This window comes from Cibotium barometz, chromosome 45 (genome assembly GCF_041138505.1).
Source record: "Cibotium barometz isolate CiBa-2024 chromosome 45, ASM4113850v1, whole genome shotgun sequence".
NCBI lineage: Eukaryota > Viridiplantae > Streptophyta > Polypodiopsida > Cyatheales > Cibotiaceae > Cibotium > Cibotium barometz.
Window position 1 is genome coordinate 15,647,680 of NC_141090.1, and position 24,363 is coordinate 15,672,042.

The 24,363-nt window shown below is 45.6% G+C and overlaps 2 protein-coding genes across 2 annotated transcripts in view; both read left to right on the forward strand.

Annotated features, from left to right (window-relative positions):
• Positions 1-24,363, forward strand: part of LOC147612481 (sterol 3-beta-glucosyltransferase UGT80A2-like) — a 96,399-nt gene that overhangs the window by 64,535 nt on the left and 7,501 nt on the right. The window contains exon 13 of the mRNA XM_086783111.1: positions 23,179-23,226. Coding sequence (XP_086639237.1) covers positions 23,179-23,226 — 48 coding nt within the window. The remainder of the gene's footprint in view (positions 1-23,178; positions 23,227-24,363) is intronic.
• On the forward strand, positions 5,603-6,516 carry LOC147612483 (uncharacterized). Its single transcript, XM_086782802.1, has one exon. It carries the CDS (start codon positions 5,618-5,620, stop codon positions 6,293-6,295), a length of 678 nt encoding a protein of 225 aa, XP_086638928.1. The 5' UTR covers positions 5,603-5,617; the 3' UTR covers positions 6,296-6,516.

Below are 24,363 nucleotides of genomic sequence, written 5' to 3' on the forward strand. Positions count from 1 at the left end.
TATTAGGGATTGAGTGGTTTAAGACTCTTGACGTCCAGATAGATTGGTCTAGTCATATTTTTTCTTTTCAGCATAGGGACACCAAGTATAGTATTTTAGGTGATTGTATTCATCCCTCTCAGGGACCTCTTGTAAATACAATTGATTTTGGAAATATAATGAATTCTTCTTTGTATACCGCTTTCCATTGTGTATTGATTCCACTTTCTTCTTTTCTTATCCCTTCCTTGGATGTGAATGAATTAAGTGTGTTTGAAAGCAAAGAATTACAGAAGATACTTGATTCGTTTCAAGATGTATTTCCTAAGGAACTGCCATCGAGTTTACCACTTGAATGGGCAGTAGATCATCGTATTGACTTGATCCCTGGTGCTCATCCTGTGAGTATTCCACCTTATAGGATGAGCCAAGCTGAGGAAGATGAGTTGGCTAAACAACTCGAAGATTATTTGAGGATGGGCCAGATCCGTCCAAGTAAATCACCTTGGGGTGCACCTGTGTTGCTTAGGAGAAAGAAGGACAATACTTGGAGAATGTGTATAGATTACAAAAGATTGAACAAGCTGACAATTAAGAACCGTTATCCTCTCCCTAGATCAGATGACCTAATTGACCGGTTAGCAGGAGCGAAATATTTCACGAAGATAGATTTGCGTACTGGCTATCACCAGATACGTATTCATGAAAGGCATGTCGAAAGAACCGCCTTTCGGACTAGGTATGGCCATTACGAGTTTCTCGTATTACCTTTTGGGTTAACCAATGCTCCAGTCACTTTCCAACAAATGATGAACGATCTTTTTCGTGAACATTTGGGGAAATTTGTGGTGGTGTTCCTGGATGATATTTTGATATATAGCCGTACTCTTGAGGATCATGTCAGACACCTCATGATTGTCTTATCTATTTTGAGACAGAATCGACTATATGCTAAATTGAGTAAATGTGAGTTCTTTATGACCGACATCATTTACTTGGGACACAAGATCACTAGATATGGATTGAGCATTGACTATGACCGAGTTCAGAAGGTTTTGGACTGGCCTATACCGCGAACAGTGAAACAACTTCGTTCTTTTCTCGGTTTTGTAGTTTTTCTTCGGAAATCTGTACGGGAGTACTCTTAGCTCACACTACCGATGGTGACCGACTTATTGAAAGGTCGTGGACGTAAGTCCAATCAGCCTATCACTTGGAATAACGATTTGGATATGGCCTTCAGACTTTTGAAAGATAAAGTCAAGGAAGCACCTATCTTAGCATTGCCTGATCCTAGTCGGCCTTATGTTCTTGAAACTGATGCCAGTGACTATGCTATCGGGGCTGCTTTATTTCAAGATGGTAGACCGGTTGCTTTTGAAAGTAAAAAGCTAGACGACACTCAATCTCGTTGGCCAACCCTTGAGAAGGAGCTTTATGCTGCGATTCATGCTCTCAAGGTTTGGAGACATTATTTATATGGCTCCAAGTTTGTGGTATTGACTGATCATCAGTCAATCAAGTATGTGTGTGATGCGGATGATTTGAGAGGCAGGAAAGCTCGTTGGACAGAGTTAATGCAAGATTTTGATTTTGAGATCCGTTATCGGAAGGGGTCCATGAATAATATTGCAGATGCGCTTAGTCGGATTAGAGAGGTGAATACTTTGTCGTTCACCGAGATTTCTACTGACTTATTTCAGTCATTGAGAGGGCTTTGCAGGATTGATAGTTATTTTGGTCCATTTTGGCAGAAGATCCAGGACGGGAGCTCATTGATTGACCAAGACTCGATGACTGAGCAGTCTACTATACAGGCTGCAGGAGGTCAGTTGGATGATTCGGAATGGTTTGCTGTTCCGTAATGACAAAATTTGTGTACCACAGATCCCGGACATTAGGTCCAAGATTCTGAGGGAGTGTCACGACGCCCCTTCTGCTGGACACCCTGGGGTACACAGGACACTATCATTAATTAAACACACTTTTTATTGGCCGAAGATGAAAGGGTATGTAGAAGATTATGTTCTCAAGTGTCAGATTTGTCAGGCAAATAAAGCTGAACGCTTTAGATAGGCTGGGTTGTTGCATCCTTTGCAAATCCCAGGTAATAAGTGGGAAAGTATTTCCATGGATTTTATTACCGGATTGCCAAGAACACATCAAGGCCATGATTCTATTTGGGTTGTGGTAGATCGCTTGACAAAGATGGCTAGATTTTTACCAACCCGGAAGACTATTACAGCTACGCAATTAGCTCGGCAGTTTATCGAGCAATTGTTTAGACTGTACGGGTTACCGCAGGACATAGTCAGTGATAGGGACTTACGAGTGATTTTTGGAAACTTGTTTTCGAGAAGTTGGAAACAACTTTGAATTTGAGTTCCTCAGATCATCCTCAATCTGATGGCCAGACTGAAAGAGTGAATCAGATTTTGGAGGATATGCTTCGAGCATATGTATCCAAAAGACAGAGTTCATGGGAGGATTATCTTCCTATGTTAGAATTTGCATATAACAGTACTAAGCATACGAGTACAGGGTTTAGTCCTTTCATGCTTATGTATGGTTTTCAACCTAGATCACCTGTTACAGTAGGATTCTCAGGACTTCAGCATGATGCAGCACGTAATTTTTTGCAAGATATGCAGGAAATGTTACAAGTTGCGAAGGAATCTATTAGAAGTGCTCAAGACCGAGACAGGTTTTATTCTAATAGACATCGTTCACCTAGAGAGTTCTCTGAAGGAACGATGGTGTGTTTGCGAGTTCCAAAAGATTCCGAGACTTTGCGGACAGGTAGATCCAAATTATCCCCTAGATACTGTGGACCATTTCGTGTTACACGACGGATTGGTTCAGTTGCATATGAATTGGATTTGCCTTCTCATGTGAAAGTTCATCCTGTATTTCATGTCAGTAGACTTAAGGAAGTACTGGGTGGAGCAGATCAGTTAGTTACTCCTCAAGAAATTATAGATGTCCAAGACATGACATTTGTTCCGCACGAACTTGAAAAGACTCTTGGATTTCGTGAACGAAGATTGCGTCATACGCTTATCACGGAATATAAGATCAAGTGGAAGGATCGTGTTGAGGAGGACGCTACATGGGAGACATTGACTTCTCTTCAGAGAGATTACCCTGGCTTTTTAGTGAGCTCAGGAGTGAGCTCTTAGAGGAAGGGGAGTATGTCATGTGCACAGTGGGTATCTACCGTGTGCTATACGCATGCAAGACTAGTTTCGAGGCTTGGGGAAGCTTGGAACTAGGCAGGCTGATTGACGAGTTGAGTTAGGGATATACTAACGGGCGGGCACCCAAGTATGGACGGGCGGGCGGCCAAGTGTGGACGCCCGATGACCGGCCAAGAGCCTATAAAAGGGTGGCCAAGGTTAGTTATTGTATTATAGAGAGTCTCGCGAGTTTGTGAGAGCTCTATGGTCTTGGAGGCTGGATCTAGTGCAGACGTGCACCTGCTTTATGCAGCCGAGGCCGGCAGCAATCTCGAGGCCCGCGAGGGCAGCTTCGTGGCGGTATGGGACGTCGCGAGGAGGAGATTGGTCGGTACGTCAACCTAGTTAGCTCAGCTCGTGGCTCGGTGGGGACAGCCAAGACTGTGGGTTCGCCCACGGCTGTCATGGTTGGGAGGTGAGTCAGGCCTGCACCCCCTTGCTTGTTTGTTTGTTCGTTTGTTTGCAGGATTCGAGTTTCGAACCAAGATCGATCACGAGGGGATCCGTGGGGATTTGACACACTGTAGTATGTACATTGTACAGTATACTACATAGTACATAGTACATACTACAGCCTGGCAGCGTGCGCCTTTTTTCTACCTTGGTCCTTCGCCCCCCCTTCCCCCTCTGGTGAGACTTGAGCTGTGAGCAACGACTCTACGAGCAGTGCTGCTGGGCCATTGGGATGTGCGCACTTACAAAGTTACAACTTACAAGTGTGCACTGTGCACTGTGTGCCTTCCCTTTGAGGCTTTGAGCCCTCTTCAAAGTTCATACTTCAAAGTTCAAGAGTCAAGTTTGTTCAAATGTGAATTTTGTGCCCAATGTCGGTCTCTTCAACCTCTAACGAAGTTTTGTCTAAATCACCCTTTTTACCGATGGGTCGATCCAAGCATCCGAAGTGGCAATATGTGATCCAAGTAAAGGCCCTTGGGAAAGGGCAATTCACCTGTAAATGCAATTATTGCCCTCATCAATGGGATGGAGGCCCGCTACGCATTCGGGCACACATTTTGGGCTTGGTTGGCCATGGTGTGGGGCCTTGCGCAAATGTATCAGAAGAGGTTAAAGATGTTTGCAGGAGGTTGCATGCAGACAGTCGTAGTGATGTTCATGGCAGAGAGGCTTTTGTGGATGCTTTGGTGGATGATATGGGTGGAGATGTATCTCAGGGTGCAGGGTCCGCATCAATGGGCACACAGGGAAGTGCACAAGTTAGCGGTAGTGCAAATGTTGGGTCATCATGTAAGAAGAGAAAGATGTCTAAAGGGAAGGGGGGGTTGGCAAATGCATGGAATGTACAAGCACGAAAGCAAGCAACCATTGCAGTGCGCAGATTCTTTTATGCAGAGGACGTTCCCCATTGGAAAGTGAGGAGTTCTTACTTTTTGGAGATGGTGAAGGCAATTGGACATGCTGGTCCTTCTTATGTGCCTCCATCTTACCATTGCTTGCGCACCACTGAGTTAGTGGATGAGGTCAAATGCATTGATCATGAGATCATGGGTGTGCGCGAGAAATGGAAAAAATATGGATGCACCATTGTTTCCTGATGGATGGTCAGACACTACGCGCAGGCCTATCATAAATTTTCTTGCATGCTCCATTCATGGCACTGTATTTTTGAAATCTGTGGACACATCTGGGGAGTTTATTTTCAAGCAGATTATCATTGAGGTTGGCCCAGCAAATGTTGTGCAGGTATGCATGGATAATGCATCGAATTGTGTTCGGGCTGGGGAATTGGTTGAGCAGGAGTGGCCGACCATTTTCTACACTAGATGTGCATGCCATTGCTTGGACCTCTTGTTTGAGGACATTGGCAAAATTTCTTGGGTTGCAAAAGTGCTCAAACAAGCAACTCAAGTTATCACATTTGTCACAAGGAAGTCCACAGTGTTGGCATTGTTTAGAAAACTCAGCAAGAAGGACTTGGTGAAGCCTTCTGCAACTCGGTTTGCCTACTTTTTTATTATGTTGGTTACTCTCTTGGATGAGAGATGTATGCAGGGTGTGCGCAAGCTGATGATTGATGATAAATTTGTAAAAATGAAGGCATCAAAGACCCCTTAGGCAATTGAGGTGTCAGACATTGTGTTCTCTGCATCTTTTTGGCAAGAGGCAAGAACCATTGTCAAAATATGTGCTCCCATTTTGAAGATTCTCCGCTTGGCTGACAGGGAAGGAGCCACCATGGGCCTCATGTATGAGCTTATAGATCGTATGGTAGAGCAAGTGCAAAACATGCAAGGCATTGAGGCCAATAAGATAAAAGAGATCAAAGATCTATGCATTGGTAGATGGGGAATGATGCACACACCATTGCATGCTGTGGGCTATATCTTGCACTTGTATGGAAAGGAAAAGAGTAAGATAGTGACTCAGAGGTGCATGATGGATGGATGACACTGTGGGAAAAATACACTAAGGGTGATTTGGCCTTGCAAGGAGATCTCATTGATGAGCTAGACAAGTATAAGCGAGAAAGCGGCACATTTGCTCGTCCCATTGCAAAAGATGAGAAAAGAATGCAAGAGGGTGTGAAATGGTGGGAGACATTTGGGGCTTGTACACCCAAATTACAAGCTCTTGCACTTAGGGTGCTTTCTCAAGGCACATGTGCCTCCCCATGTGAAAGAAATTGGAGCACATTTTCTCTCATTCATACAAAGAGAAGAAACAGGCATCTTCCTTCTCATACGGAGAAGATTGTTTTCATACACACAAACTTGAGGCTCATCTCCAAGATCAAAGAAAGATGCTATGAGAGAATGGAGATCACATTGGATATGCTTAACAAAGAAAAAGATGAGGAGCGCTTGATTGCCTTGCAAGATTTGCAAGAGGCTATTGCAGAGGACGACGAGGCTTTGGAGCCTCTTTCAATTGCTCCACCCTCTATAGATGGCCAGCCATCCTCTAGCCATGTTGGGACATCATGCTCAGTTGCTACCGAGGCTTATGAGTTTGATGATGATGATGATGAGGAGGAGGAGGAGGAGGAGGAGGAGGAGTTTGTAGATGAGGATGAGGAGCCCATTGATCATGCTGAGGATGAGGGGAGCTTTGATGAGGCTTAAGCCTTAAGGTTACTTAGTATTCTTCCGCTCTCTACTTATGTTTTGTTTTTCCTCACTGCTCAGGAGTCAGTCTACAAGTTTTGCGGCTTGCCCACTGTGCAGTGAGCACTCCATCATCCATATTTTTGCTCACTTCCACTCATGTTTTATTTAGTTTCTTGAGGCTTGGACCTCCTCATGTTTGTCCACATGGCACAGCCTACATGTGACAGGTTTTGGCATTTTCCCACTCCACACTTCCTAGTCCCTACTTATGTAACATGTTACATGATACATCATTGATCATACATGTATGATGTAAACAAGTTATAGTAATTTAAAGTCCAGACACCGGAGTTTGGATTTTGGCTCTATATCATTTATGTTTTTTCTAATCCCAAAATCTTTGCAGTTTCAAGTTTCTTTGGTTTTTTGTGTAATATGTAGCATGTTTTTCCTTAAATTTAGGGTGCCGTATGGAATTTCTTGGGGGTGTGAACCGTACTTTTTCCATACTTCCATACCCGTATGTGTTTGCCGTATGGGTGCCGTATGGAAAAACTATGGTGCTCATGTTATCTACTCTGTATGCTTAGCCAAATTTTTGTATGCCCAAAAATCATCCTTTCTCAAGCAGAGGAAGAAACCGATTCTCTGATACCAATGTCACTAGCGGGCACGTGAATGGAGAAACTAGTTGCCAAAACTCAGCATACATTTAGCATCCATCACATCATGAGCATTTACCAATATATCTATCACAAACATCATAAACATATACATCCTGAAACACTAAAAGATAATCTTGCACATGACACAACACTAGGGGCTGTAGTTGGGCGAGCCTCCCCAAGGTATTTTTTTTACCAATAGAGTATTCTCTTGTACAAGATGCGGATGCCCGGGAGATCCACTCCCTCTCCAGCACCAGATGTGAACCGGCCTCGGTCTTCAAACAAAACCAAAGGGCGGTGCAAAAACAAACTTGCACACAAAACACTTCAACTCCTTTGAGGACCAAGAAAAGGAAAACAAAGAGGGGGAGCTAGAGTGCTCCTGCAAACAGTACATGGACACCGATTGGCCCCAAAACGCAGTGTCGCTCCTTGCGGTATTTCTTTAATTGATTATAAGAGAGCTTTGATTACAATAAGGCTGGAAACTCAGCCCATCACAATAGAACTCCTGAAGCCTGCAAAGACCCTGCATCATGGCTTCTTGTCCACTCGGCATCCACAAACGCAGTGTCGCTCCTTGCGGTATTTCTTTAATTGATTATAAGAGAGCTTTGATTACAATAAGGCTGGAAACTCAGCCCGTCACAATAGAACTCCTGAAGCTTGCAAAGACCCTGCATCATGGCTTCTTGTCCACTCGGCATCCACAAACAAGTCCAGCCATTGTTCACATCGAAAGACTCTCTCACATTGAGTCCTGCATACAGAAGCTTTCTCCCATGATTAGGGCTGCCACAACCATCCATAGCCTCTCACCCTATGCACAGCATCACACCCTGACACATCCAGTGCTCCTACATCACAACACAGACTCCCAAACTGTCTCTCAAAAGAGAACTCGCATCACAGCACAACATACCATACAGTCGACACACTTGTACCAACCCTCTCTGCCTTCCAAGGGTACTATCCATCTCTGTCATGGATTCCCTGTCCCCTGTCCAATCAGTAGCAAGGCTGTACCAAACATGTGTCCATTCTTGTACCTTATGCTTGCATGTGACCTATCTCCTGGAGAACCATAAACATGTTTCCTTGAGAAACCTACGGCCTATTTCCACATGAAACCCTTAGGCATGTTTCCTTTTGAAACCTTTGTCCTATTTCCATACAGAACCATTCACAGCACCATTCAACAACATTGCCAACAACGGCATACATCTAGTTACCTGTTCCCTCATGAAACATCTGGAAACATAGAGATGCTCATAACTATAGGTCCCTTTGTTCCTTTCTAGCAAGAAGAAAACAATCTGCTCCATGAGCATGCAGCCATGCGAGCTTGCATCACTCCCATGCCAAGAAACACATTCAAGTGACCTGAACTTGCAGCCGGAAACCCAAGCACATAGCTGAATTTGCAGCCAACCAAAAACAGCTCATAAACAGTCCTCGAACTGATCTCAAAACAGTCCCGGAATTGCTCATGTTCGTAGCCACATGCACTGCCACGAAAGAGTCCATAAACCTTTCCAAAACAGTCCCGAACCAAAGCAAAGAGAAGCTGAAAGTTCCATCGGTTGAACGCCATGGACATGATGTCTATGCTCATGAAAAACCAGCCCCTGTCCGCCTTTATGTCCAGAGAAACCAGCCCCTTGGCCACCTTTATGTCCAGAGAAACCAGCCCCGCCTTCTGCAAAAACACGCCCCCTCCAAAAAGCACCAGTGCTGCTGGGCGTTTCATAGCAAGCAAGGGAGGGAAAGAGAAAGCCAAGGCGCATGTGCAGTCCCACTGTTTTTCCACCAGTAGATAGGCGCACCCAGCCATTTGCTTTCTGCAATCCAGCCAGCCAACGTGTAAGTGCTGTCCAGACTCCAGCCATCAAGAGGCGCTCTGTTTTCTGCAGTCCAGCGCTCTGCTTTTTCACCAATCAAAAAGGCGCCTAGCTGCCATGCCATCAGCTCGCCCTTCTCCAAGTGAGAGAGAGAGAAAAAGCCCCAGCACATGGGTACCAATAGAGAGGCGCCTCATTTCTGCCTGCCAGCCCCTCTTTTTTTGAAAAAGCACGCACGTGGCCCCAATAATAGCACATGGGCCACGTGTTCTTTCATAAAAAGTATTATAATGTTTTCAAAGGTTTTTAAAACCTTTTGTCCCCTCCCCCCACATGGGATAATAAAAAGAAACCTTTTTAAATTTTAAAATCTCTGTCCCCTTCACACTTGGGGTTGTCCACACATGGGTTTCCTTTTCAACTCCAAACTGATGCCATTCACACTGTCCACCATGTCCCCGTGCACACCTGCATACTGTCCAACCAGCTCTGTTTCAAGCTTCTTGGCACCTGAAGGTTCCACCAGATCATACATGAGTTCACCAGGCTCACCCGGAACAACATCCTTTCTATCTTCTTGACTGAAAAACTGCCTGCTTGCTGTCCAATAGGCCCAAAACAGTCCAAGACAGCACCTTGGCCAAATCGTTTAGCAGCCTGAGAGCAGAGTAGTAGCCAGGCACAACCTCTAACTGTTCCGACCAAAGAAATCCTTAATATCTTCCGGAATTATGACAGCACAGCCAGCCTGTAGAGAAACAAGAGAAGATGCCTACCAGCCCTAGAGAGCCTGTATGCAAGTTGACCAGTTTCTTGTGGCCTGTAAGCAACTTGATCAACAGAAAGGAAGAGTAAAACTCTAGTCAACCAGCCCTCTTGACACCTGTAGAGGCAGTCGGCCAGCTTCATGATTCTTTTGTATGCTGTCCACAGCAGCCGTATGCTCTCTTGAAGGAGTCGGCCAGCTCTATCATGCTCTTTTTGGCTCCCATGCCTTGTCCAGCACACCAGCCTCCCAGAAAGCAACTTGTGGTCTTCAAAAATACCTCCCCCAGCCTCTTCTTAAAAGCAACACGTGGTCTTCAAAAATACCTCCCTAGCCTCTTTTAGCAACTTGTGGGATCTAGACCACGTGCCCGGGTGCCCATCACTAATAATTGGCCTCAGTACATTAATCAATTCGTGCCCGATGTGAACTCTTTTATAACTTACAAGTTTGTCTACCCAAACTTTAATGAGTTTGAACCTACAACCATAAACTTTAGTAGACAAAGGAATGATAATTAAATAGGGTTGAGTGTGCACACTTAGCACTTGCAAAACACACAAAATCACTGCCTTAGTCCCAAACAGGTGCGCACACATGCGTCCACGGGGTGTCCAAGCGTCCTCGATGCCCATGGACATTCACACGCAAAATACTAGGCAATGTCCAAGCAAACAAAACAGGTCACACATGCAAGTGCATTTCATAGGCAAATGCTTGTGCGCAATGATTTGGATTAAATCTCCCAACTTGCCATCTTGTACACCAAAATAGTTGCGACTATGGGCACCACCCATGCAGGATCCAACTACTATACTCACTAGAGCAACTACCCTTCCATGAGTTCAGATAACTCACCAGGGTCACCAACCCTTCCATGAGCTCACATACTCACTAGGGTTACCACCCTTCCATGAGTTCACATAACTCATTAGGGTCACCAACCCTTCCATGAGTTCACATATTCACTCACTAGAGTCACCGACCCTTCTATGAGTTCACATACTCACTTACAAGGGTCACCAACCCTTCCATGAGTGAGTCCATCATGCTCCTGGACTCTTCCAAGACAACATCTTGGAAATCCTTCGGCATGTCACAGCTCTTTGGAGGATTGTGACAGCAAGCCTCACTGTTGTGGGCACGGTCCTCACGCATCCCAGTGCGGAATACAAGATGGACAGATCAATCTACTATGCCAGGCACCTCCTTACACTTGTTGAACAAAACTACAACACCACTGAGTGGGAAGGCTTGGCCATAGTCTATGGTTGTAAAAGTTCCGACACACTCTCTTGGGCTCCCACTTTACTGTCATCTCGGACCACCATGCTCTCAAATATCTTCTCAACAAACCCCAGGTGGTGGGTCGTGTATGGCGGTGGTTGTTGCTCTTCCAAGAATTCGATTTTCAGATCCTCCTTCGACCGGGCAAACATCATGTTATGGAGGACCACCTCTCTTGCATCAACACTGGGAAGCGTGCAACAAAGTATTGAGGATGACCTTCCTGATAGTGTTCTTTTTATTTTTTATTTAGTGAAGATGTATTATTAATAATATGAAAAGAGTACATAAACTGTGGGTTAGTCTTCTCAAACAATCAAGAGAAGAACTACCCACAGAAACTGCTCAATCCAATATCCTCTTAGTGAGTAGTTTCATTGTATCTGACTCCCATCTGATAGTGTTCTTTTTAAAGTTGATGCCGCCCCGGATTGGTATGGGGATGTTCTTGCCTTGCTTTCCACGAGACAATTCCCAGTTGGTGCCAACCCAAAAGACAAGTGACGGCTTTGATGAAGAGCCGACCCTTCCAAATCATAGCTAGCCAACTTTACAAAGCTGGTCATGATGGTGTTTTATGAAGGTGTATCAGCTCTCACAAAGTGCCTTACTTGGTCGAAGATGCCCACTCTGTTCCTGGTGGTGGTCACTATCCCAGCCACATCTTGGACGCCAACAATGCTCAAAGATTCCATTCAGTTTGCCAAATCTTGTGACACTTGCCAACGGTGCGGGCCCAAACCCATCTCTCTCGCATGGTCCCCATTCGAGAAGTGGGGTATTGATTTCATGGGGCCCATCGACGTTGTGGCACACCTGAGCCGGTGCAAATACATTCTCGTCTGGCCATAGATTACACGACCAAGCCGTCGGAAGCCCAAGCCACTAAGGATTGCACGGCTAAAACGGTGGCTCGGTTCTTATACGAGCATATCCTTGTCTGCTTTGGCTGGCCCTTGGAAGTCACTTGTGGTGGTAGAGGCTCCCACTTTGTCAATGAAGTCATTACCACCTTACTGAGCCGGTATAAGATCTTCCATCAGAAGTCATGTGCTTATTACCCCCGGGCCGATGGGCAGGCGGAAAGGACAAACAAAGTGCTCTATCAGTCACTCCGAAAGTTGTGCCATCAACACCACGTCACTGGTCCTTGGCTTTCCTCGGCACCTTATGGGCTTATAGAACTGCCTTCAAAGCCATGACACACCATGGTCCCTTTCAATTGTTTGACGGTCTGGAGGCCGTCTAGCCCTTCGAATTTAACCATGGGTCGTACCGGGGTAGGGACCACCCACCAAGAGGACACTATCCACCGCATCTCTCTACTCCGTCTAACCATCTTGGGCAAAACCCAAGCGTTGGCACACTAGGCTTTGGAGGTGGAACAAAACCAAAGGCAAGCATGGCATAACCGACATCTCCAGAAGCCCCAGTTCCAATAAGGCCAAGTGGTACTGGTGTACCAAGCTCGTTATTTGAAACGGACAAAGAATCTGGTTCCGGCTTGGGAAGGGCCATTTCTGGTCCACATTCTTCCTCAAGGTGCTGGGCAACTTTGCACATTAGATGGCCTTCTACTTTACTTGGTGAATGGCTCCAGGATTAAGGTGTATAGCCTTGGAGCCTCTCCTTAAATGTTTTCCAAAAAAAGAAAAAACAAAGCCATTCGAGAGGACAGTTGTCTACTAACAGTGGGCCCTTCTTACTCTGCACCTCCGATGCCTTTGCCATGTAGCAGCTCCAAGCCTTCATTAATACCCGCCCCCTTTTCTCATACTTGCCTCCCCATGGCCTTTTATTCTCGCCTGCTTTCTCATACTCGCCCTTCAGATGGTGTAACTAGATGGCTTCACCTTTAAAAAAAAAGCAAAAAAAAAAAAAAACTCTCTCACTTCCCCCTCCCACTCGCTTGTCCGACTCGCCTCCCTCTCACCGTCGACTTGGTCTCCCTCCACCTGTCCAACTCGCATCCTCCTCCCACTTGCTTGTTCGACTCGCCTCCCTCCCACTGTCTGACTCGGCTCCCCTCCACCAGTCCCACTCGCCCCTTTACACTCATTCCACACAACCCTTCTCATCTGTCCAACTCGCCCACTCGCCCGCCGCCTCTCCCCTGTCCGGGTCGCCCACCTCTCCCCCCACCCACCTACTTGCCTCCCTCACACCTGTCGACTCGGCCCTCCCTCATATTTGACTCGTCTCCCTGTTCTCATACTCGCCCCCCTCTTTCAACTCACCCCCTCTCTATTTTCCAACTTGCCTCCCTTATGCTCACCTCTGACTCGCCCCCTCTCCCTCCTCCCACCGTCAACTTGGCCCCCCTCCACCTATCCGACTTGCCCCCTCCACCCGTAACTACTCGTTCCCTTCCCTCTGTCCGATTCGCCACTCTCCCATCTCCGCTCGCCCCCTTTTCCGACTCGCTCCCCTCTCTCTCTGCGTCCGACTTGCCTCCCCTCTCTCATCCCTCTCTTGCCTCCCCCCTCTTCCAACTCGCACACCCCCCCCCTCTCTCCTGGCTGACTCACCTCCCTTCCTTCATCCCCCACTCGCCCACTCGTCGCCTCTCCCTCATCCCTCACTTGCCTCCCCTCCCCTCCCTCATCCTTCACTCGCCTCCCCTTTCTCCTCTTCGATACGCCTTTCCCTGTCATGAATGAAAGAAAGAATTCTTTGTATCCTTTGTAATAATTATACTTTCTTCTATGTTTTCCTTTGAATTTAGATATTTTTGAATAAGCAAGAAAATCCATTCATTTGGATAGATTCGTGCATAGGAGCTGGCTACTGGTGAGTGGCCATAGGTCATGGTGGGTCCACGTAGGCTAGAACATGGATAGTGCACACTTCCATCTATATGACCTAATTGGGCGTCTATGGTTGGAACTCAAGCATACCAAGGTCAAGCTCGCACATAGAAAGGATTGATGCCTTGGAGTGTGGGCTAGATCTGCCAGAACAGACAATTACAATCAATAAGATGGCATGACCAATTAAAGTCTATGTTAGAGTGATTACTTGATTTTCATTTTACATGAGTTAGATACATTAGATTGAAAAACCATTACTGTTTTGTGAATGTGGACGGAAAGTTCATTTGATTCCCATATTGGGGGTCCCTAAAATCTAGGGTCGGCCCCTAAAAAATAGGGACCTCGGTTTGCCCTAAAAAGGCTAACCCTAAAAAATAGGGATTTCCTAAAATTTAGGAATCACTTTATATTTAGTAATTTTTGCATCCTAATTGTGGTTGCTAAATTTTTGCAACTTTCTATTTTTGGCAGTTGACACCTCACCACTGAAAGTTATAGAAGAATGAACAAGTGTCCCAACACTTGTTACTTGAGCTCCAATTGTTCTAGAAGAATGGACAAATGTCCCAACACTTGTCACTTGAGTTTCCAAGTGTCCCTCCACTTTTTAACATGTGGCTGGACACTTGTCTTTTTCAGCTTTACTTTCCCTCTTAAGCTTTGAAGGTCTCTTTTCCTATAAATACAGCCCTTTCCCTCTCATTTTACACACAACTTCCTTACTGAAAATCAATCCCTACTCACCCCAAAGCAGCCCATACCACTTGGGCACAACCCTTACCCCTCCATCAATGCTTCCACATGATGTAACTACTCCATCTTCCACCTTTTCCCATGCTGTCCATAATTACAACAAGTCTGTAAATAAGTTTTCAGCTCTCTTACAAGTCCAATTTCAGTTTTATTATCTCTGTTTGTTCTTTATCTTCGGATCAAGTACAAATTTACAACCATTGTACAACTCTACATCAACAAGAAGGCTGATTACTCCCTTCCGTTTGGGCTTCTCATCTCACCTATAAGAAAATGCATTTGCAAACTTGCTAGTTTTTTTGTGTTCATTAGCATAGACTTTTGTGTGGTGTGTGAGTGTGAAGATTACTTCTTCTTCACTCTCAGGTTGATCATAACTGAGCTCAGTCCTAAGGTACTTAGGCTGAGCAGAAATATATTACCATTTGGGGGTGTGCCCATCTTCAACCCTCAATCTGGCTCCGTCATATTTCTCTCAACTTTACTCTCAATATGTGTTGTTATTTCATGCACATGTGCAGTAATTAATTTCAGCATTGAGTTTATTGAAGTTAGCTCTTTATTCATCTATTTTACGTGTAAAATAACTATCGGAAAAAAACGAAAATATTAGTTGTTAAGCACACCACGTTGTTCGGGGCGTTTACAGTGGTATCGGAGCTTCGGCTCGTTGCTATACCCCTACATTGGTAGCGCTTGCAATTAGTATTTTCTTTATTTACATGTGTGGTGTGACTTTACTCTTTGCATTTACTTGTTTTCATAATCATAGCCATCCACATCACGGAGACTCAAGCTATCCACAAAAACCATGTAGGAAAGGAGAGCACTCTTTTGAAAGCAATAGAAAGCCTTCGGGAGGAAAATCAATTGATTCGTCAACAACTCTCAAATATGGAGGCTACTAAGAAGAATAGTACGAAGAAGGAAAGAGGCCGATCAGCCTCAAAACAATCAAAGTTCTTCTTCATCAAGAACGTTTTCGTCTTCGTCTTCTTCTTCTTCTTCTTCTTCTTCATTAGATGGGAGTTCACACCATTCTCATGGGCAAAGCTATCAAAGACAGTTTCATTGACATCCTCGCAAACATCGGCGCTCACCATATTCCTCTTCGACTTCTTCAACATCAAGTTCTGGGCACTCTCACTTTACTCCCAATATGTGTTGTTATCTCATGCACGTGCTGTAATTAATTTCAGCATTGAGTTTATTTGAAGTTAGCTCTTTATTCATCTATTTTACATGTAAAATAACCATCGGGAAGAAAACGGAAATATTAGTTGTTAAGCATACCACGTTGTTCGGGGTGTTTACATTCCCTCTCCCTCCTATTCGCCTTCCTCCCCACTTCCTACTTGCCTTTCCCTCACCCCCCAACTCGCCCCCTCCTCCCCTCCCGAAAAAAAAAACTACTCTTCATCCTCCTCTGATTGTCTGTGTAGAACGCTCACCCAAAAATAAAAATAAAAAATTCCTATTGCCATTTCTGTTCCTTTCTATTTGGCTGCTCTCTTTTTTATTTTTTCTCACTACCTCACCACTTCCGTATCGCGTCATCCGCTCATGGAGGACGGTTTATCCAACACTCCTATGCCATACAAGCACTCCATCGCTCGCTTCTTACAATTGGTGGGGTGATATCACTGTTCACAGGTGGTGCCACCCTCTTAGTAGCATCCTTCTGCCACCGTGCCTGTGACAGCAGCTACCCCGTCGGGTGCTAGCACCACCGCCTCCTGCCTTAGCCACTACAACAATGGTGGCCTTTATATCACACTCGAGCTTCTTCCCATTTCTCTATCCATCATTTCCATTTGCCTGCCTCTACCTCCCGCACCACTTCCTTCACCATTAACTTCATCGACCCATCCCCCTTCCAGCTTCCTCAGCTTATCACTTTAATTCCTCCAAGTGAACTTGCCACCTTGGGCCTCTAGGGTCCGGCTTCTATTCCGACTTTGCCTAATTTGGATGCCTCCCTTTGCGTTGCCTCCCTCACCAACTTTCCGGTGATGCCCAACGGGCAGTACCTCACATCCGCCTACCTTGCCCACCTAATTGGCCCTCCCGAGAGTTCAGTCCTCCATCGGCATTCTGACACTCACATTACTGATCTTCCCTGAACCGAGTTCTCTACCGCCACAATCGCTATGTTGGCTCTCACCCCTTCCCTCCCTAGCCCCAGTACAATACATCTCTATGTCTTCTTCCATTACTATCTCCTACTTTGAGAAATCCCCACATCTCGATTGCCCTTCGTCTCCATCCATTACACAGAGGCATTTCACTATTTTTGTACAGGCCACCCATTTCCCTTCCATTATCTCCTATACGAATCACTCCGCCTCTGTTGCCTCCGGTTTCGGACCCAACTTAATAAGCCTCCTTTAGTTGGCCCTCTGTATGCTTCCTCACCTATTGTCTACAGAAGCCCCCTATCCCACTTACCTCTCCACCACCCCACTAATCTTGCTAGTCCACCCCACAAGCATCCCGTATCCGGAACTTTACATTGAGCCCTTCTAATAAAACATCACACCCTTATCGTACACTTAAACATATGATTTGATTAAAAATCAAAAATTTCAAACGCCAAATTTATTGTTTAAATCCAATGCTATCCCACTTTGCATGCCATAAAAATATGTAATCGTGATCTAACTTTACTTATTGAGTATTTTTTGCATTTAACTATTTATTATATGTTTAAGGGGTATGCAAAAAGATAGTTTTTTTATATCGCACATCTTTATCACATTTTTAAAAAAAAAACTTCATGATTAAATGACACAAGAATAGGTAATTATAAGGACAATGTGGCCATATGGTCAAATTTCAATTTTAATGATTAAATTTTTCAAGATCTCTATTGGAACTTTACTTCAAAGTCTCAAAGCAGTTAAACATAATTAGTAAATTAATTATAAATTTTATTTATGTGATTATGTAATAATTTTATGTGAGATAGTAGTGATAATCATGGTAAATCTATGAAAAACAATTGGTTTAACTTGAGTAAGAAAAGATCTATTTTCACCTTTTTTTGTGAAAATAGCTCTACTTGAGTAGTTTCTTCCCTTCCAAGTCTAAACTCCAACCTAGCTAGGCTTAATAACCCAGGCTAGGTAATGTACCAAGACTAGGTGGATACCCCGAAGGTGGCCATGCATGTGTCCACGTGTCTGACATGTCACCTACACATGACATACATTCCACCTTATTGTGGCATCTCAATGTGTCACTTCATTATGCCACCTCATCATTGATAACATAGCATGCCACCTCAATACGCCACCTCATCATTGATGATATAGCATGCTACCTCATCATTGATGACATGGCATGCCACCTCATTTGATGCCATGTAGTAACCCCATTTTGGGTTAGCTCAACATCTCTTCTCTACATATGAGAGATTACTTATAATAAGTGTCATAAATGGCACTATAAAATGTTATATTATGAGAAAATCTGGCCTATGACCAAGCTTATAAATAATAAGTTTCACCATCCGAGGTCGTTAGACTCAGGTGTCTACTTTAGAGCAGCGCCTATAGGAAGCGGAGTCAGAGCTAATCCACCTCCGTTTCTTATCTTCTTCCCACAATATAGAGGAGGTGGAGTTACATGACTTGGTGGTGCAACAGACTCAGGAGCTTGTCTCTTTACAGGTCCAAGCAACTGACTTGGATGTCCTTCGGGAGTCCCTCCACCCTCTCCATTCACTTCTCTTTGGCCCTCATAATTCTTCATCCACTAGGGCACGTAGTACTACGTCGGGCAGCACTTAGAGCTTTCCTCGGACCCCCATTATGAGAAACATCTTTAGATTTTATGCTCTCATTGTATATACCATCTTTTAATGATTTCAGTACTTTCAATTTTGCACCCATCTTTCACAATGCATAATGCATCTTTTCATATGTAACAATCTTTCACTGTAAAATGTTTCCTATCTTCCTCACTGAGGACGGTGAGTACTCTAGTAGTGGGTGAATTGTAGCCACCAAGGGTGTCCACACTAGACTGGACCATCTCTGGGCATCACACCGCAACAGCGTCACACTGCCACACCGTAACATCGCCATAGTGGGTCAACCCTAGAGGAACCATTTCGGAGCATTCGGTGGACTATCCAGAAGTGGAGGTGCACCACCACCGGATACATGAGAGGTGTACGCACCAGTATTGAAGACACCGCACCACCGATACTCTAGCGAGCATCTTCCAGAGATAGGGAATTCTACCAGAGGCCTTACCAAAGATAGGAGATGCCACCGATTCCACCACATCTTACAAGAATGCTTATGTGGTCCCTCGACTCATCCTGAAGGATATCCTTCATGCTTCATCCTTCATACTACATTGTAGCCTTAGCATGGGTGCTGTAGTCACTTGTCATCAGCTTGAGCCTGTGTGTTGCCCCACTCAGTGTGACCTCTGCTGAGTGTGCACGGTACAGTGAAGGGTATGTAATAGTGCAAGTGTTGTCCAGCCTTCTTGTTTCTCTTGCAATCTTGTCACTTGTGTTGTGTTCCACTCTGTTCTATCTATTCGTACGTGTGCTGCGCTGTGAGCATTGAGGACTTTGGATATACTGTCTCCAGAGAAGAGCCACCACTTAGTGTGCTTATCAGAGCCTGAAAAGGGATTAGTGAGGTGGCTTACAAATTAGGATTGCCTCCTAATGTAAAAGTTCATCTAGTTTTTCATGTGAGAGACTTGAGGGGAAACTGAGAGCTGAGGATAACGTGGTTACACCTTAGGAGCTAGTAGAGATTGAGGACTTGTCCTTTGTTCCACATGGGCCAGAGCTTATACTGGATTTAAGCGAGAGGAAACTTAGGAATAAGTTGATCCTTGAGTATAAGATCAAGTGGAAAGACAAGGCAGCGGAGGACTCGACTTGGGAGACGGTTGCTAGTTTAGAGCAAAGATTCCCTGATTTCGTTTCCTAGAGAGGAAAGGTCTTAGGAGGGGAAGTACTATGTACCTAACACCAATCCTCAAGATTAGGGCCTAATCTGGTCAGGGTTGGGGAGCCTTGGGATTGGGGGAAGGCCATATGCAGGTTATGGGTGGCTAGGGTTCATTATTAGTGGTAATCCATGGTTACTGGCTATTTATAACTGGATTGTTATTTATAGTGGTAGTAGTCACTATATAAGTGACTTACGGGTTATTGTGATTCTTTCAATCATTGAGTTGGTTGTTGGTCTATGCCTGGACGAGACTTTTGCCACGGACATGGTGGCTCACACACGGTCTTGCCAAAGGTCCCTTAGGTTTGGTTGTGGTGGTACGCGACACCAGGGCTGATTGGCTTGGCGTGTGGGGAGTGGAACCCTAGCCCTTGGACTGATTCTTGATGGAATCTATGGTTGGGAGGTGAGTTTGCTTGCACCCTTCTATGTGTACTAACCTTAATTGTTAGCTTGTGTATCAGGTGGTCCTATGGAAGCTTTACAGGGGGGACCATTGGAGGCTCCCTTCTAGATTGACATTGAGGACAAGCTCTAGCAAGGTGTCCCATCTACCGGCAAATGAAGCATTGGCCTGGGAGGCCAGAGTACTCAACTCTCTACAGAATAGAAGCTCCCCAGAGGCAAGGAAGCGATATGGCATGAGGAAATGACTCTGGAGAGGCTATGCAGATACGAAGAGATGGAATCCTGACCGTCCGAGCTAGAACTGAAGCAGCTGTGGGGAGGGGTGATTCCATCACTCTTCCAATAACGCCACCTATCACCGGGAGGAGAGGAAGGTATTCCTTCCTGAGACGAGGAAAGCAAATTGTCATGGGAAAGCTCGAGAGGCCAGCCATAAGGTCGGACGCTAGGACGAAGGTGTGCCGCCACCTCACAAAGAAGGCCTCGGCCATACGCAGTGCAATGGGGCTCAGCTACACGGCTCTCGCCGATGTTGTAGGCAAATCAAACTCTACCTGGTAGTATCCATGCCCCAAGGTATGAATAGCAGTGATCTTTCCAAGCTTGCGTGCAATAGGTCGTTGAGCTGTGCACATGCCGCATGGCTACCCACAATCTTGCAGACCGAGCTGGAGGCTTCCAGAGATGCGACTGTCGAGGCGAGGAGCTAGAGGTCCGCCTTTGGAAAGAAAGGCAAGGGACGGCGGCCTTGGAGTGGCTGCCATGGAGTCCGCCTGGAGGTTCGAGACAAGAAATTGCCAACACTTACCAAGAGAAAGAACACTTGAAAGAGAGAACACCTGAGGGAAGGGCTAGGGCAATGCGCTGCAGGGGACCGGGGGGTAAAAGAGTGGGCAAGGTCAGGAAGAAGGGGCTAGTGGAGAGGGGGCCAGAACAGGAAAAAGGGCTGGAGCTGACTGGATGGGGGAAGCGGGCAGGAAGCTGGCAAAGGCAGGGCAGGCTGCATTGAGGCGCAGGCCATGAGAAATGGGGCGGGGGACTCATTTTGCGGAAAAAGAGAAGGTGGGGACACCAGGTGGAAGGGGAGCAAGGCGAGAGGGGCAGGTGATGGTGATGGTGATGGCGATGGCGATGGGAACACCAGGCGGAAGGGGCGATGGTGAGAGGAAAGGGCGATGGCAAAAGGCTGGCGATGGCGAGGTCAGGTGCAGTCAGGGGGAGCTCCAGTTGCTGATATTAGAAACTTCAATCCTATCCACATCTTCTTAAGTAGTAGAATACGGGAGTCGGGCTCTCACCATTGCACCAACTAACCAAGATGAGTTGTTTGCTTCAGAGATGTTATCTTCTCCCAAATCTATGGTGCATGATTCACCATTGATGTCTCAAATGAAAACACAATTGCAATCTAACAAATCCTCACAAATACAGTCGTCGTTGCAAAACCAATTGCAGGCCCAAATAAACAGTAGTCTTTTTCCATATCAGATCAAATGCAATTTTAACTACAAAAGAAGCTCGAGAGTCTCAATTGCAAGGTTCTCCATGGTTGCAGTCATCAATGCAAAGAATGCCATTTTTACCCTGGGTTCCCTTGGCTGAGGTTTAATTTATCTCCTTTGAACCAAGCACTCCCGCTTCATCACCTTGGGCACGATTGCTTGGGCCACAGATGGGAGCGGCTTTGCAGTACGAGGAGGATGGAAATGGGCATAGGTCTTGCCCTTAAGCCCACTCACTTTTGGATTTCGGCCATCCCTACCTCCTCAGTTCCAGTCCCCGGGTGGACCTCACAGTCTCTTGTGAGGAGAGGTGGGAGCTCATCAGTAGCGTTGCTGCCTGGCACATTTGGCATGTGAAATGCAACGAGGCCATTGACAGATTTGTTATGCTTCCAGGCAGAGACTATCTCCTTCATTTGGATGGACATCATCCACGCCCTCTGGGGCAGTGGGAGCACCACTCGGATTGGGTGCTGCAGTGCCACGCAGCTTGCTTGCACACTTAAAAGTATGGGCCCCTTGTTCACTTGCGTGGGGGTGGGGGTGCGTGTGTGTGCATAACAGGCCCCCTGTGTGGCTTTTCCCCCTCCCCTGATTTAGTTTCTCTCTGAGAGCGGCTAGCCAGAGAGGGAGTCCCTCCCTGCCTTCTGATCTTTGGGTCTCTTTAGATCTTGCACAAGGGACCATTTGTATTTTGTTACTTCTCTTGCAGATTGTAGTTTGCATTATGCATTCGTCTTTTTTGACTAATAGAAGGTTTTTTTCGTGGGGAAAAGAAAAACGGAAAGAGGTTGTGATTTGACTCAAGCTAGGGAATATGGCTGAGGACAGGTGGTAGGCCCTACGACGGGCATCCACAATGGAGTGAAGCCAACGGGCAGTATTGATGTGGAACAATGTGGAAAGACGAGAGTTTGCTATAGAAACTGTATTTATGACCTGTTTTTAAAGTGATTGTTTTATGTCAAGAATGCTGGGGAAGCATTTTGACCGTCTTGTGAATGAGGTCGTGGAGAACTAATCTGATAAAGTTGCAACAGCTGACGGAGAGGCAATGGAGGATGTCTCGCGTAGCAAGGTCGGCCAAGGTCTTGACCAGCCTCTATTCAATTTAAATGGTGAGCTTCCGGTACGGTGGATGAGGGACTAAGGAAGCGGCCTATGAGTGAAGCGCTAGGTGACTTGCGAAGGATCCTAGAATGGGGACAGGAGCTGAGCGCATGCCAGCAACAACTCTACTTTCCCCGCTTGGCATGGGACACGCTTGTGGGGGGGGGAGAGAAGAAAGATAGATAGATAGATATATTAAACGTCTACTAAAGACCCAATGGGCCTATGAGACCAAAGTGATACAATAATGTCCATGGCATATCTCATCATTGAACGGAAAATAAAATAGAAACAAAACAAAACTATCTCACTGGAGTGATACAAAACTGAGGGAAGAAAAGTGAGAAAGTAAGAGGGGGGAGTGGAAGAAGCAGGAAGACGTGCAAAAGCAAAGGGCGCTTGGGGAGAGGGCGGGGGGTGGGGGGGAGTGGAAGGTGGACTCAGAGGTTGCAGAGGTGGAAGGGTGGCCGGGGCAGAAGCACACGTGGCAGAAGCTGGCTGAGGGGGGGGAAAGCGGGTGAGGAGAGTGTAAAAAGAGGGAAAAGGGGGAATGAAGGCGGAAGGCGGGAAACAAGCTGTGCTAGCTGGTGGGAGAGAAGCAGATGCTAAGAAGGCTGGGGGGACTGGCTGGGCAGGGATGGAGGGAGGGGGTGCAAATCATGACTATATTTATGAAAGCCTTAAATTCAGCTGTGCTTGTGGAGTGTGAATCATGCAAAGGAAGACATTAAAATACTCAACATGTTAACTCTTTGTAATTTGAACCAGGTTCATCATGGAGGAGCAGGGACGACAGCAGCTGGTTTGAGAGCAGCAGTAAGATCTTTTACATTTTTTTTGGAATTTGTAGCTATTAGTATAATAAGGTGGATAATGATTTCACATGCTTTGTAAACTCCCTGTGAGCTGTGTCAATCTGTACTTAAATGCACTTAGCAATGTACTATCTTTTTTATTCCTTAGTGCTCCAAGAAGTAATGACTTCATATGTTTCTACAATGTTTTTAAGGATGGTTGCCTGCCCATTTTATTTGCCAGCCTGTGGAGGTGTGATGAGTTTTTGTTCACAAGAGAGAATATATAAAAATTATCTCCACCTAGAGTATCATAAAATCTGCTAGCTCATTTATATAGAGCCCGACTTGTGTAGGGGATAGGGGGCATCCTTGTTTCATTCCAAATATTGTGCTGTGTACTTGGCTCTACTTTGTGTGTACACAACCAATACCTGCTTGTAGAGTATGTCTGTGCTATGTGATTCAAATGATCTCATTCTTCATGGTGCACATCTGCATGTCTCAACCAGCTTATCGGTTTGGCCATTGGAATTGTTAAAGGGCTTCACAGAAATCCATAAAGCAGCGAATATAGCTTTTGTGTTTTGCATTCTCAACGATGAGCTTTGAATGTAAAGATATGGTCCAGTGTAGAATGGTCTTTGTGGCCGAAAACATGCTTGGCTCATGGCTCAAACTCCCTGTCTGTATCAAATAGCTTCTCAAATCACAGGTATGATGTTGATGAACTGTAATTTCAGCAATTATGTGATTACAGCAGGTTAGCTTAAACAAGGGAAAACCCTAAAATCAGCAGAGGGCTTCTTCACTTTTTTTCCAACCCAACCATGGCGTAGTCTTTCCTTCATGCACGACACTTTTCTAGAAGCCCCAGTCACAGCATTTCACAATTTGTGACTTCTTTCACATGCTAAGCCACAACCCTTGCTCGAGGCTTGCCATGGTGGCCGATTACTCCTCTGGTGTGAACCCTTTCGGGCCTTTCACATTACTCCTTCAGTTCAAGTCTCCCCCCCCCCCCCCCCCAAAAAAAATAAAAATAAATAAATAAATAAATAAAAAATCTCCCCCAACCTTTTGGCAGTCATCAGTGCCCTTAAGCTCACAAATGCATTTGCTAAAAGAGGCAATGAATTGGCCTAGAGGTTATCCATAC